Genomic DNA, 15,496 nt, shown 5'->3' with positions numbered 1-15,496 from the left:
TGTATAAAAAAGTAACTATGGTAGTGGCGTGTGAGGGAGGACAGAAAGGCATAGAGTAGGAATTGAGCCCTCAGTTTTGGTTTTGAAACTACAGTTAATTCTTCTTACAGGGCTTAGTAATTGTCCTGTTTCATACAGGGAATGCAAACATGGCTTTAGATCTTAGACCCCACTGCTTGCTGAGCTGTTCTCAGCTGCACTCTAGTTCTGAGCTTTGTTCTCCGGTGGAGGTTTTCTATTCGCAGGCACGGTCACTGCTCTCTCTGGCCTGAAACAGCTGAGAAAATGATGTCTAATGAGGGCCAGAAAGGGAAAAAGAGAGAAGAGACTAAAAGTAACCAACTAAGGCAGAATAATTTGTTGTGAAGCTTTGAAATGGAAAGATCTTGTTTTGTTTTCTTTTTCAACTGGCAAACTGGTATTGAAGGCAGATCCAAAGACAATATCCACTGAATATTTTGAGGACGATTAAAATGATTAACGAAGTGGAAAAAGTAGTGACCCGACGTGGTGATTATCACATATATAACACATATGCCTTCATACAACGCACGTGCCTTGATACTATTATTTAGTACCTTTGTCCAAAATTGGAAGAATTGTTAGGTCAAAACAGACTCCTGCTTTTTCTGTCTTTGAATCTGACCACATTTAAGCCAGAGCTTTTGAGGCTTTGGACACTAAAGGAGAAAACATTGTGAAGGATCAGTGGATGAGGAATGTATGCAGTGGTTCATTAAGTGTGTTGTAAAGGCAATTGCCCCGGTTGAATCTTATGGAACTGCTGTTTTGGGAGATGAGCTCAGTCGCATCCTGTGATGAGATGAAATGGGGCAAGGTGGAGTTAGACATGTTAATGAACACTCAGATTTTATTTGCAAACAGAAGCCCACAAAGTGATAATACTCTGAATTAATTTCTGAAAGAGTATCCAACGGTTAAATATTATCAAAAGTCTTCTTAAAGTTGCCTGTGTTCTCAGAGAAAACCCTTTGAAATTTCATGTTTTAAGGTGTTTTATGTTGCAGTAAAAATACAGCAGGAATTATATTTTAAAAAACAACCTCATGTGGTAGACTGCTCTTTATCATATTAAGTCCTTCATAATTGTTTACTGTGTTCTTAGTTGTGCTTTGTGTATTTAGAAAGGTTTATACTTAACAGTGTACTGGTAATGAAGTGTGATGTTAAGCCACATCTCTCAACATGTAAACACCAGTCCCTTTATTAAATTTGTAACTTCCTATTTACATTATGATTTATAGGAGAAAATCAGATTCAACTAATGACATTTTGACTTATGGCAGTTTTTCTAGGAATGCAACTTGCCATAAATTTAAGAACCGCCTATACCAGAGTTCTAAAGTTTGATCCTCTGACCACCTGCATCAGGATCACTTAGAGAACGGCGAGTGGGGCCCAGGAATCTGCATTTTACAAATGCCCCAGGTGATTCTTAGGCATAATAAAGTTTGAAAGCCACTGGTCCATATTAGGTGTAGGACAATTAGAACTTGACAAGAAAGTTGACAACAGGTATGTAGCATGTTCACAATATCTTGAAAGAAAAATTATATTTAGTAATTATTCAAGATAAAATAGAAAGCATGAAATGTACACATTGAGATTTGCAGTGTGAGAATATCTCCTAAACAGGGAGCTGCCACTAAAAGTGGTGTATTTCTATTTATAGGCAAGATTTTGCAGGAATGAGGAGGCATGTTTATATCATGAGGATACCATGAGACATTCATTTGAAGTTACTTCCGGAAGTAGGAAATGGGAAAGAGTTTAAGAAATTTATAGTTCTGTCAGCTCAGATCAGGTTTCAGATGGAGCTCAGAATCTAACTCGTCTTAGCACTTGAGACTTATTCCAAAGCTGTTTCTTGGTTCTGATCTCTAATTAGACATAGAAATAGCCATTTTTGCCATTGATTCAATTTTGGAATCCAGTAACTCCTTTTCTGGGTGGTTTTAGGTGTATTTCCATGTACTTATCACTGTTAACTTATAAGAGATAATTACTGAGGGTCAGTCATTAAATGTCTAAGAAATATTCAAGTTACTTTAAGGCCATAAGAATTTCTCTTCAGTGATTTAAAGCAATACAGAAGGAACTAGAATCTTAATATTGCTACTTTCCCTATAAAAGAGTACTGAATTGGATTAGGAGATAGGAAGAAAAGAAATAATCATGACAAAGAAAGTGTCTGTGAAAAGACCTTCAAAGGACTGGTTTGTAAAGACTACCCACTAAGGAAAGTAAAATTCTTTTCTTGCTTGTCTCATTACTTGGAAGCTCTCAGAAAGTCCAAAAAACACCTTATGAAAGTTTGTTCTGTTTTGATAGGTACATAATTTAGAATAATGTTTTTCAATAAGAACTTCTAATATTTGCTTTCTATAAACAGTGTTTAATGTTGACTGGACTGTGGTATCCATCCCCAGAGAGGATAAAACCCCTTAAATTGTTTTCATCTTAAATACTTTTACTATGTGATGATCATCCTATTATGACTATTACCAGCTCTAGAAGATATTATCTATTAAAAGCCCCTCTCCTCTTCTCAAATTATGTAACTTTTGATTTTTTTCCCCTTCATCTGTAAACATTTGTTGAAAAGGGATTATATTGTGATATTCAGCCGCATATGTTTTATAGGCTTTTGTTTGAAATAAGTCATCCTCCTCTACTCATCAAAACTAATTAAGAGGAAAGTATATTTATTGTAGGATATCTGTATTAAGTATTGGAACTTTTTTTTTTTTTTTAATTCTGTCTCCAGGAAGTTCACCCTAAGCAAATTACTTTGGTATCCATTTTGTACTTTTGTGAACTAGACCTAGGCTTTCATATTCAATAAAAATTTCCTAGGGAATAAAATTTTTTCTCTTTTGAGATGAAAATTGAGTGTATTTGACAGTGTAGTACCGTAAGTAATGATTGACTTGATTATGCAGTATGCCCCATTTAATTAGCCTTCGCCCAAGGGCATTAATAATTTGATTGCCCTAATAACTCACATCTAGCAACCATATGCAGAATAAGCACAAAGAGGTACATGCTAAGTGTGTGGAACAGAACTTGATGCGTTGTTAACTTTAGGAGATTTAAGGTGGTTTGGACCTTTTAAATTTCCCTCTCCCCCTTTTTTCCCTTTTCCTCTTGTACATCACCTTTGACTCTCGTGTAGTTATTTGCGTGTTTATTTTTTTCCTAGAGAAATTGTACCTGGCAGTCACTTGTGACCGTTGTGCTACCATTTTTCTTGTTGCTCTGTATAAGATGTAATTTTATTTTGCGTAAATTGTGTATTTGGTTGGGGGGAGAATTCTTGATTCTAGATAAAGCTCTCATCTATTTCAGGTTTAAGAGCTCAATGACCTTTCTGTTCGTGGTGTACTTGATATTTTGGACACTGTGAAACAGTTGCATTTTGTGATTGAAGACTAATTGGAAAATGCAAAAGCAATATGTCCTTACCACTGAGCTATTTTTTAGATTGTGATTCTGAATGTTACAATTTTTTTTAAATCCTCATGTTTTTAGAACTGAGGTTCATCTTGCCATATAGTCTCCATTTATGAGAAGGTGATGATATATGTAAGCTCAGAGTATTTGATTCATGAAACATCATCTTGTCTTTCCCAGCCCTCTGCTCCACTGTTCACTAACTTTTTCAAGTCTCTGTATTAAAAATTTTTTTTTCAACGTTTTTATTTATTTTTGGGACAGAGAGAGACAGAGCATGAACGGGGAAGGGGCAGAGAGAGAGGGAGACACAGAATCCGAAACAGGCTCCAGGCTCTGAGCCATCAGCCCAGAGCCCGACGCGGGGCTCGAACTCACGGACCGCGAGATCGTGACCTGGCTGAAGCCGGACGCTTAACCGACTGCGCCACCCAGGCGCCCCTCAAGTCTCTCTAGATAGAGAGGCTTTGTACCATACCACTTTTTCTGAGATGATGCTTCCGTGAGATGTTCTAGTATTTGTTTATAAGATCATACACACTTAATTTAGACATCTAAACATGTTATAGTAGGCACAAGCTAACCAGAATGTTTACGTATAACATTAAGGTTCTGATCTATAATACCAAAGAGCCTGTTCGTTGGTTCTTTCCATTTAATGATTTTGTGTTAACCCCTACGATGGCTAAGAAAATGTCAGCAAATGACAGTGTAGTTTCTTTTGATTCAGATAAAAGTAAATGAGCTATACAAACATTCCTTCCTCCATATCCTCCTTCTGGTGCCACTTTATAAACAGACTTTAACAAGGCTGAATGGAGTCAGGTTAAACTGGCTATCAGTGCCACTAGCTGTGAAGGCCTGGAGTGAGCAGAGCTCAGGATTGGATATGTCCACTTTTAGTCTTATCATTTTTATGAGTAAATGGCCAGCTGCAGAAGTTCAAGTTAGGTATATATAATTTTGCTTTGTAATCAAATCAAATATGCAGTAACGTTGATTTGTCACATAGAATTGTTGTACACATGACTAACAACAAAAAAAATAAAAACAGGTTGTCAAAAATAGTGGTAAACTGTATACTTTGAAATCACTTTTTCTCTTTTATAAGCTGAATGACTATTTTTTGCTGATAGAAGAAATTCCTATTTACACATCACTACTGACGTTAAAAGATAAATGTCCTTTAATAGTTGCCAAACAGAGAACTATTCAATTTTAATAGTAATCTTGTGGTTTGTTTTTTTTGTTTTGTTTTGTTTTTTTTTAGGGTAGCCTAGCATAGTGGAGGGTATAGGGAAACATAAATTGCTGATGGCATTGTAGATTTTCACAATTTGGGGGCAAAACAGTTGAGCAATTGTGAAAACTTCCTATAAAATGTTCATGTTCCCCTCAACTTTTGAGGGGAATTCATTCTAAGGAGAAAAAAGTATATACATGGCAAAATCCTATACATGTAGATATTTGAGGAGAGATTCCTAAGTAGTAAGCATTTGCAAAGTCCAAATACCCATCGATGGGATGAATAATTTACTACTTGAGTACATTTATTGTCTGAATAGTATGATAATATTAAAATTATTTCAGAAAATACAATTTATATGGGATGTTCATGGTTTTATATATATATAGGTATGGACAAAATTAGGGCACAGAATTGTATAGCTTGATGTGTTATATTGTGATGGAGGAAAACTGTATAAAGGAAAAAAGGAAATATAAAATATTAACAGTTGCATTTGAGTTTGCTATTGTAATTTTTTTTTCTTCTCCACGTTGTCCTTTATTTTAAGTGCTGTATCTCAGTCTTCAACATGCGAGATCCTCTATAGCATTTTCCCCCCTAATTCTTTACACCTTTGTAAAATCTTTAAGCATTTAAGTATGGAACTTTTGAATAAACAGAAGTCTGGGTTTGTAGGGGACAGTTGGAAGTGGATTTGGGGGCAAGGAAGTGTATGGTGATGGGAACAAGGATATAAGTTTCTAGGTTTTTCTTACCTGAAGTTTAAATAGGATCTTGGATAAATTAGATTTTCGTTCTGGACTGTGTTATGATAACAGTTAAGCTTTGTTTGTTGGTTCAGACAGTCCACACCATAGCCATAATGTCCAAGGCCCATTTTCACATTCCTATTTGCAAAGTACAGTTGGCATGCTCTGGAGGACTAACATGTCTTTGAGATTACGATCCCTGTCATCCCAAGGAAATTCACTCCTTGTAACAAGCACTGTATAGCAAACAGTTGTTTTGTGATCTTGTTTCTTATGTGGGAACCATGTGTAGTCTCATGAGTGACCATGCCTCCCTCACTCTGGTCACTGCTTGTCTTCATTCCTGAGTTACTGTATACTGAACCTAATGGTTTTTAGCCTTATTCCCTTCTGGAGTCTCTTCTGCCTCCCAAATCTTAATCACCGTAGCAAATTTGTAGAGTACTTGATTACAGAGGTATTATTTATATCAGATTTGTTCTCACTCCTGAAAAGAAGGGATGCTATTTTAAGCAGTCAAGCCAGACTTCCAGCATCTCACAGATTTAGGTAGACCCTCTTTGCCTTCTATTCTGTAAATCAAAAGTTGCCCCTGGAAAAGTATTTTCTGCATATATATTTACAGATAAACCGAAATCTTTTTTGGCATAACCCAGTTCAAGTTTTAGTTTTGCTTAAGTCCTATGCTTTTTTTCTTGGATTCATAGATATTCTGATGTGCCAAAATACATTATAGTAGAATTGCATTCTGATTTAACAATTGTTTATTGAGCATTAGTTAAATTAGGTAACATTCTAGATTTCTAGGTTCTAGTTCTAGGTTCTAATAGTCGTTCCTAGGAGACTAGGCCCTACTAAATGAAAAGATTTACTAGGCATAAACTCTTCAAGCTGCCCAGTCTAGTAGTTACACACATGCATACAGTCCTGCACACACACAAGATAACCATTCAGTGTGGTAATACCATACATACACAAATTTTAGGATTAGTATAGAAGAGAATGATCCACCCTCTGGGGTAGTGAAAGGAAGGACTTTACCTCCATTCAGATAGGAGAAAAGGACTTTGGAACATACAAGGTACAAAAGTATGAGATAGCATTAATGTATTCACAGTGTTACCTGTAACTGGCAAATACTTGAATTTAATGTGCAGTGGACAAAAGGGTGGGGGCGTGGAATTGGGAAGATGAGTCTGGAGAGATAGGGTCAGATTACAAAGGTAACTGTGTGTCATACTTAGTTTGGTCCTTATTAGGAAGGTCAAAGGGATCATTGAAAATGCCCACATAAGGAGTGATATGATTGGTTTTGTTTCACAGGTAATACTCTAGTTGTAGTGTGACAGATGGGCTGAGCTGGAGAACAAGGAAAGGAACTTAGGGCAGTAACTGTAGGCAAAAGATGATAGGGACTAAACTCCAGGTTCTAGCAGAAAAGGAAAGCTGATGACAGAGACCAGAGAGGTAGGATTGATAGAATTTTGTGAATGGTGGAACATCAGGAGCCCAGGTAAAACTTAGGACTACTTTGGAGTGTAATAAAGTAAGGTCAAATTTCTAAGGAAAAACAAGTTTTAAGGAGAGGAATAAAAAAAGTAGTTGTGTGGGGCACCTGGGTGGCTCACTCAGTTGAGTGTCCCAATGCACTGGGTTTTGTGGTGACAGCTCAGAGCCTGGAGCCTGCTTTGGATTCTGTCTCCCACTCTCTCTGCCCCTCCTCTGCTCATATTCTCTCTCTCTCTCTCTCTCTCTCTCTCTCTCTCAAAAATAAATAAACACCAAGAAATTTTTTTTAATAAGTAGTCTTGAACATAATTTTAAGCTGCCATATAATGCTATGACTAGAAATAATAAAAATTACGGTTCAATTCCACATTTATTGAAGCAGAGGGTTTTTAATTATGGACCATTTTTAGGGTAGACATTAATGAGAAGTGTCAAAACAGTGCTAATAACCCCTTCAGAGTTATTTTCTTACTATTTGAGAACATTGTAAGCACAATGTGTGATAACTAGAGATGGATGTAAGGACCTGTGATAGTTTCTCTCCTGGTCTGACAGAACAAATTCAGGATATATGCAATATTTCAGCCAGAAATTGACATTGTTCCACCTGCAACTCTTCAAGCTTGGACATAAGCTTGAACTCTAATTTAAACGGGGTGTAAATATGATGATTTTGATGGTTTAAATTGTACTCGTGAATTAGAGAGTACAAATGTCATGGACTTTGCTAAAATTTTGTGAGGCTTATGAAAATCACACCACTTTAAAAATGTTGTGAATGAGATGTCTTAATGTTTCATGCAGTACTAACACCACTTTCTAGCACCCTGAGTTGAAACCGAACAATGATGTAATCCTTTATTTTTCATTAGTAAATAGGAGCTCACTCTGTCTTTGCTTTATCTTTGACTACATTCTAACTTAATTGTTCCATAGGAGCAGCAGAATGTAGTAGTTACCTCCATCGTCTCTGAATGGATTTAAATCCTTATCCTCTTAAAGAACATGTGATCTATCTATCTATGAAATATGCTCAGACATAAAAAATGAAATCTTGCCATTTGCAACAATATGGGTGAAGCTAGACAGTATTGTGCTAAGCTAACTCAGAGAAAGACAGATACCTAATATGATCTCAGTTATATGTGGAATTTAAGAAATAAAACAAATGGGGAAAAAGGGGAAGCAAACCAAGAAACAGACTCTTAACTATAGAGAACACACTGATGGTTATCAGAGGGGAGGTGGATGGGTAAAGTAGATGATGAGGATTAAGGAGTGCACTTGTGATGAGCACCAGGTGTTGTACTGAAGTGTGGAATCACTGTATTGTACACCTGAAACTAATATTACACTGTATGGTAACTAACTGGAATTTAAATAAAAACTTAAAAATAAATCCTTATCCTCTTATGGCTGTTTTCCTATCTGCTGACTCAGATTATAAAATAATAAAACTATATATGTGTGCATGGTGTAGACCCTCCATACATGGTATTGTCCCTCTTGAAGTCTTGTTAAATTTTTAAGCCACTGGGCTGTTTAGCTCCCCCTGTTTACGACTTACTGCAGAATTTAAGGAGGAGTGTGTATAATTAAAAACAGGAGGGGCACCTGGGTGGCGCAGTCGGTTAAGCGTCCGACTTCAGCCAGGTCACGATCTCGCGGTCCGTGAGTTCGAGCCCCGCGTCGGGCTCTGGGCTGATGGCTCAGAACCTGGAGCCTGTTTCCGATTCTGTGTCTCCCTCTCTCTCTGCCCCTCCCCCGTTCATGCTCGGTCTCTCTCTGTCCCCCAAAAAATAAAATAAACGTTGAAAAAAAAAAAGAAAAAAAAAAGGACTCTCCAACCTCATGCGTATGGATTTCACTGCCTTATCTTTTACCCTCTCTTTCCATCCTTCCCGGCCTTTATTCTTAGCCTTCTACCCTGGAAACCTGGAATCTACTTATATTCAGGTAGTTCTGAGTTTCCTAATAGGGACAGTGCAGAATGATGCTCGCTTTCATTGATATGTTTCTTAGTTTCATTGCTGTGTTTCTTAGCCATCTCTGTGAGCTCAAAATTAAGCTAAAAATGTGGTTAATAATGATCTTGCCTGTGGGTAAAATCATGAGTTAAAGTCTCAAGTAATCTTTTTTCACTTCTCACTGTGGGTTGCAGGAATGGAATGGCTAGGTGTTTCAAAGAGGGAAGAAAGGAGCCAGGAGGACAACTTTAGGTATACCTTGTCTACTGACCAATTAAAATTTTTCCTAGCCACATGCTTTTTGTGAGTCCAGAGTATTTTATTATACACTGTTCATAAGTGCCACAAGAAGCCTAAAAGTGGAAGCACAAAATGCAAAAAGACAAAGACTAGGCACTAAAAAAAACTAGGGTAGGCTAGGCAACAGTTAATTACATAGGTTAAATCAGTTTAAGACACAAGTAAGCCCATGTGCATTTAGTTTACTTAGTATGAAAGTTTCTTAACATTTCATATAATGTAATTGAATTGTTTAAAATACATTAATGACATTTGATGATGAGGTCTGAAGGATGTTTTAGTAAAGAGAATAACCTTACTTGGGTCTGTGATTTTACTAGAATTTTATGTTTGAGTTTGGACTTGACTTTCATAAAAAGCAAGACCAACATACAGAGATTTTTATTATGTGTTTTGGGTTTAAGTATTTCAAATTAAACTTAGAATTTCTGGTAGAAACTGGATTTTTACTTGCCAACTTTCATTTCCTAAAGCTTTCATTTAGATGGGTTATTACTAAGTGGCAAAGAATTAGTTAAGTGTTTTGGCACTTAACTCATGCATACAGTGAGATTTAAGCATAAAAATTATCTTCATTTTTTATATTAATTTTAGTTGGCTTTTTATTTCCTAAGTTTGAAAAACTGCAAAATAGTGGATTTATATGGTGTTTGACAATTTGTATGTAGAAATTTAAATATACTACAGAAATATTAAATGTCACCTTAATTTATCTTGACCTAATTATCTCAAGTGAAGCAATTGACTCCCATGATTTCCAAAGACTTTTTCCCCTGACTTTAAAGTTTGATGCTATTTTTTTGAGGAAAATTATGTGCCATGGCTAAATTTTATATGCATTATAAGTTTTAAATAGTATTTTATGTAATTAAGGCAAAAAAGGGAAATATGTAAAAGTTCATATGTTTGGATTTTGGTACTTTTGTGTAAAAACATTTAATCTTAGCTAACAGTTTGGGATTTCAAATGGATGGATTAGGATTTTGAAAGATTACAGAGGTCATTCACTTGTGTCCTATAGCATGTTGCTACTGGGAGAATAAATTCTTATACCTTTCCTTTTGCTTTTAGGATTTTCTCATTCAGCATTTACCTTTGGTATAGAAAGCCATATCAGTCAGTCTAACATAAATGGTGCCCTCGTCCCACCTGCTGCATTGATTTCTATCATCCAGAAAGGTCTACAGTATGTAGAGGCAGAAGTTAGTATTAATGAGGTAAGGAAAAATTATTTCAAATACTAACTCTTAAATATGTCCTTAAGTCTGATATCTTGTTTGTTCATTCATTATCTGACTTTAGCTTTACCAGGTTGACAAAATTGAAGGGTGGTGTTCTTTATGTCACAGTCAGGTTGAACAGGCAAGGCATGTTGGCTCCCAACTGTAAGAACCATCATCTCTGGTTTATTTCCCTTTCTATGGTTTCATAAGTAAATAGTAAGAAATAATTTTCTTCAAAGCAGCTACATTTTGCTGTGGAATGCTGACACCATAATTGATGCTCTGAAGAATTACAAAACCTCAGGTTATTTGCTTATACCTGATTTTGGAAGGCAGTTTATAATTAAAGCCATGTCTTGATACTATTGCCTAAGGCCCATATATAGGTGGTTTAATTTAGGTGTCAGCCAATTATGACCCATGAGCCAAATCCTGCCTGCTTGCCTGTTTTTGTAAGTTTGATTGGAACACAGCCACACTCATTCACTTAAATATTATCTTAGCTACTTTTGTGCTACAGTGGCATAATTGAATCATTGTGACAGAGACCTTATGCTCTGCAAAGCCTAAGATATTTACTGTTTGGCCTTTCACAGAAAAAGTTTGGAAATCCTGGTCTATCTAGCTGAAAATTTTCATACATGGTCAGGATTTATAATATGTGGAGCTCTTCTTCGTATTTTCATGTTTGCAGAGATTAACATGCTCCCCCTTCCCTTTCACAAGTATTTTTAAAACAAGCATCCATGATTTCTATATCAATATTCATTAGTATAATTATGTGGTATACTAATATTGATTTCATTATTTTTGTTTCCTAATCTGTATAACTGAAAAATCCACTAATACTAAATTAAGTGTGTCCTCATTATCTTTTAGTAGTTTCCGTCCCAAAGTGTCCTGTATTGTGGAGGGTGATAAACAATTTCCACCAGTGGCCAGGGATAAAGTCTCATTTTATCTGAAAAATAAATGTTTTGTAGATTGTAATATAGTACTCTACAATGTATCTTCATTGGGATTAATATTTTTAAGTTACTTAAATTAAAATAAGTTCTCCTACTCCTCAGATACTCCATTATAAGTGACAGCTCAGAAAGAGGTGCTGTGTTTTTGTAACTCCGAGCACCCCATCACACCACTGTAGATTGTCCGTTAGTGCATGTTCACCAGCTTACGTGAGTCAGGCCTTACATACACATATTCCCAGCTAATTTGCCCACTTTCTATTTCTGACTTGTTCTGTGTCTCTTCTTGTGCCCGCTGGAGAACTTTTTTTTTTTATGTTTATTTTTGAAAGAGAAAGGGAGCGAGAGCTGGGGCAGGGCAGAGAGAGAGAGAGAGAGAGGGAGACAGGATCAGAAGCGGGCTCTGTGCTGAGAGCAGAGAGGCACATAAGGGCTTCAAACTTACGAACTGTGAGATAATGACCAGAGCTGAAGTGGGACACTTAACCGACCGAGCCAGGTGCCCCTGCTGGAGAACTTTTTATTAATTGTGAGCTACCTAGTATCAGTGAGAGGGGCTTTGGAAAATTATAGCAACTCCATAAAATTACAGAGCACCAGTCTCAGAGTTAAATGATGGTACTTCTCAAATGTTAGTGTTCATAAGACGACCCTAGAGAGCTTGGTAAAACCCCGGCTTCCTGAGCCCTTTAGAGATTTTGATTCTGTACATTCGAATCTACATTTACAACAAGCTGCCTGGTGTGATGGTAGTGTCATTGTTCCTTGGATCATACTTTGAATGGCACCAGTTAAGAGATCTTGGTTGCCATTGACTAGCTGTGTAACTTCAACAAGTCTTTTAAACCTTATTGTGCTTCCATTTCAACATTAGTAAAATGAGATACGGCCAAATATCTGAAGTCTATTTCTTGTTTAATATTTGAATCAAATCACAGGAAACTTTCGAGTCCAACAAAACTATTTTAAAAGTTTTTAGTTTTAAGGATCCATTCTCCTGTGGCACCAAGTCTCTTACCATTGTATAAACTATTTCATATTGGTCATTACTTTTCGCTAACGGAATTTTGGAATCTAATTAATAAACATTTTATCATCTGGGCCTACTTTTTATTCTTTCATTATCTCCGCTTTACCTGGCAACATTTAACAGTATGAACTAGAGGAGGAGGAAGATTTAAACACCTATTTGCAGTTGCTTCACCCTAAATGTGTTGTCTTTCATATTTCTTTTCTCACAATTTTCCAAATCCAGGATGGTACCTTGTTTGATGGTCGACCAATAGAGTCTCTGTCACTGATAGATGCCGTAATGCCTGATGTAGTACAAACAAGACAACAAGCTTACAGAGATAAGCTTGCACAGCAACAAGCGGCAGCCACCGCAGCTGCCACAGCTGCCACAAACCAACAGGGATCTGCAAAAAATGGCGAAAACACAGCGAATGGGGAGGAGAATGGAGCACACACTATAGCAAGTGAGCTGAAATCAGAATTTAAAAAGTTCCCTTTCAGAAGAAGTATCTGGCTTTATGTGGATGTCTCATCTTCTAAACTGAAGTAACATCATCTGTTTCGTTTATGCCAACTGTTTCCCTAACTTATATCACAATTCAGATTTCTGTTCCTAAAGCTCCAGAAAGATAGATTTACTTACATGGATTTTTTTTTTTTTTTTTTTTAATATTTAGAAACCATTTTCTACTGTTAGGTAAATTTTCTCGGCTTTTGATTTCTAAAGAAAATTTGTAATGCAGTCTTTAACACACACAGTAAAACTCTGACGTGGAGATAGAAAGGCACCTCTCATGTTATATGAATGATATCAGCAACCCCTACTGGCAGAAACTCAGAATAGTGTTGGCGTGGATTATATTTAGCTCAGATCATTTTGTCATTTTAGCCATGTTTGGCTCTAACCTTGTTGCAGCCTTTCTCCCTGCCTCTCCCCCACCCCAAACACACACTCATCTTTATGTTTTAAAAATAGTATGGTCATACTTAACTAAAGATACACTTAACTTGTCCTCATGTGACAAGTGCTATATAAGCATTTTCACCTTACCTGACAGTTAAAAAACAATTTAAAAGTTACATATTATAAAGGAGTTATTTGCTGGTTAAGAATTATTTTTCCTCCTCAGGATGTTGTAATATTACCTAACTGGTATTTTCCACTTATTTCTGCTGACATAGATAATCATACTGATATGATGGAAGTGGATGGGGATGTTGAAATCCCCCCTAATAAAGCAGTTGTGTTACGGGGCCATGAATCTGAAGTTTTCATCTGTGCCTGGAACCCTGTTAGTGATCTCTTGGCATCAGGGTATGTTTCTCAAAGTGAAACTAAATGTATTTTTAAAAATATTGTACTGAACTATTACACACTTTATAAAAGCATTACTTACATTTCCAGGTTCTTGTTGCTTCTTTGTGGTCCTTTTGCCTTTGTAAATCGTTATTTCTTCGTAAAGAATCTTAGAAGTTTAAATCTTTGAAGTAATCTTAGAAATTTTAATTAAGCTTACTGCTTAAGAAGGTGGCCCAGGGCCCCCAAAATGGAGACGAAGAAAACTCCTGGAGATGGAAATCTCTAAGACTCTAGTTTTTATTTGTCTTATTAATAATAGTATATAAATATGTTGCTTTGGTTCTGGGATACTTGAGAATGTCATGAGATCTTAAATAATCTGTTGCATACTTTATAGGTCTGGAGACTCAACAGCAAGAATATGGAATCTTAGTGAAAATAGCACTAGTGGCTCCACACAGTTAGTACTTAGACATTGTATACGAGAAGGGGGGCAAGATGTCCCAAGCAACAAGGATGTGACATCCCTAGATTGGAATGTGAGTATCACTGTTAACCACGATGAATGTAGTTACTAATGTACTTAACCTCTCTGGACCTCAGACTAATGGCAGGTTGTGTCCATTTGTCCACATGTTTTTGAATTTCACTAATAAGAACAACAAACTAGGACTCCCCATTCTGAAGTGTGGTGTTAAAAAAAAAACAAAGACTGGCCCTCCAGCAGTCAGACCGAGGTTCAGCTTGCAGCTCTTCAGTTTGTCTTGCAGCAGAACCTTTGTAAAACTGGTGGTGGCCCGCTCTGGATCATCTTCCTCACGTGGAAGGTACAAGTGGGATAATGGTACCTACATAAACGAGTTAATAGATGAAAGTCAACAATAGGCACATACTAAATCCTTAACTACGAAGTCCTTTGCTGGGGGAGGAGAGAAATTTACATTAAAAAAGCATGTTCTTGTTTTTCTCATTTGCTATATCAACTGATGAAAACTTGATTGCCTGCCTTTTAGGGGCCATTAGTCTAGGTCACTTCCAGGCTTCATTCAACTGTAGCGGTCTTACACTTCTCCGATTCTGTTTGTCATTCCACATCTTTCAGAGATAACTTGACTGTTCTGACTTAATCAGAAAGTTTGAGCTCCTAGTTGATAAAGCTTCACCCTTTCATTTTCACATACGTGATTAGCAGCTTCATTTGTTTCATGCCCATGATTAATTTGTGAAAAGTTAGCATTTTTACAGTTCTGTATCTTTTCCATGTTGCCTTTTTCTTTCTGCATTCATTTTTTACCTACCCTCCCTATTCTAAGAAACATCTTGGACTATTTCAGTATTATCAAGCATTTAATGGGGTTCGTGGTCCTTTCCTCAGCAAATGAACACCCTTTCCTCCTCTGGCCTCTGTTTGACAGCTTTTTGTGCAGCTTTCCAAAGGATCTTCCGAATCTCATTCCAATGAATGAGGTCTGTCTTTAAAAATGATTGCTCCAGCTAAAATTTTCAGTTTCTTTGAAATTCTCCCAAAACTCATAGCTAACCTTTCTTTAATGTTGTCTTCCAAAATTTCCAGCAATATATTTACCCTTTCCCTCCTATGAAGTTAATAATTACAAAAATGAAAAGAGGTTTAGCATGTCACAGTATTGTTTGGTTGTAGGGTCAGGACTAAGAATTATCTTCTCAAATGGGACCTTATTTTTATATCTTAGGTCAGAGGTCTTATCGCCTTGATAATGCTAT

At 36.6% G+C, this 15,496-nt stretch overlaps 1 protein-coding gene across 4 annotated transcripts in view; it reads left to right on the top strand.

The window, feature by feature from the left end:
* TBL1XR1 (TBL1X/Y related 1) overlaps window positions 1-15,496 on the top strand; it is a 184,279-nt gene that overhangs the window by 144,503 nt on the left and 24,280 nt on the right. For all 4 annotated transcript variants that reach the window (XM_040480800.1, XM_040480799.1, XM_040480796.1 and 1 more), the window contains 4 exons: window positions 10,320-10,465; window positions 12,695-12,917; window positions 13,636-13,768; window positions 14,151-14,292. In XM_040480800.1, coding sequence (XP_040336734.1) covers window positions 12,752-12,917; window positions 13,636-13,768; window positions 14,151-14,292 — 441 coding nt within the window. In that variant the 5' untranslated portion in view covers window positions 10,320-10,465; window positions 12,695-12,751. The remainder of the gene's footprint in view (window positions 1-10,319; window positions 10,466-12,694; window positions 12,918-13,635; window positions 13,769-14,150; window positions 14,293-15,496) is intronic.

The sequence above is a fragment of the Herpailurus yagouaroundi genome, unplaced genomic scaffold (genome assembly GCF_014898765.1).
Source record: "Herpailurus yagouaroundi ecotype Mexico unplaced genomic scaffold, PumYag 159, whole genome shotgun sequence".
Taxonomy (NCBI): Eukaryota; Metazoa; Chordata; class Mammalia; order Carnivora; family Felidae; genus Herpailurus; species Herpailurus yagouaroundi.
The sequence above is the reverse complement of the archived record's forward strand: the minus strand, read 5'-3'. Positions and strand labels throughout refer to the sequence as shown.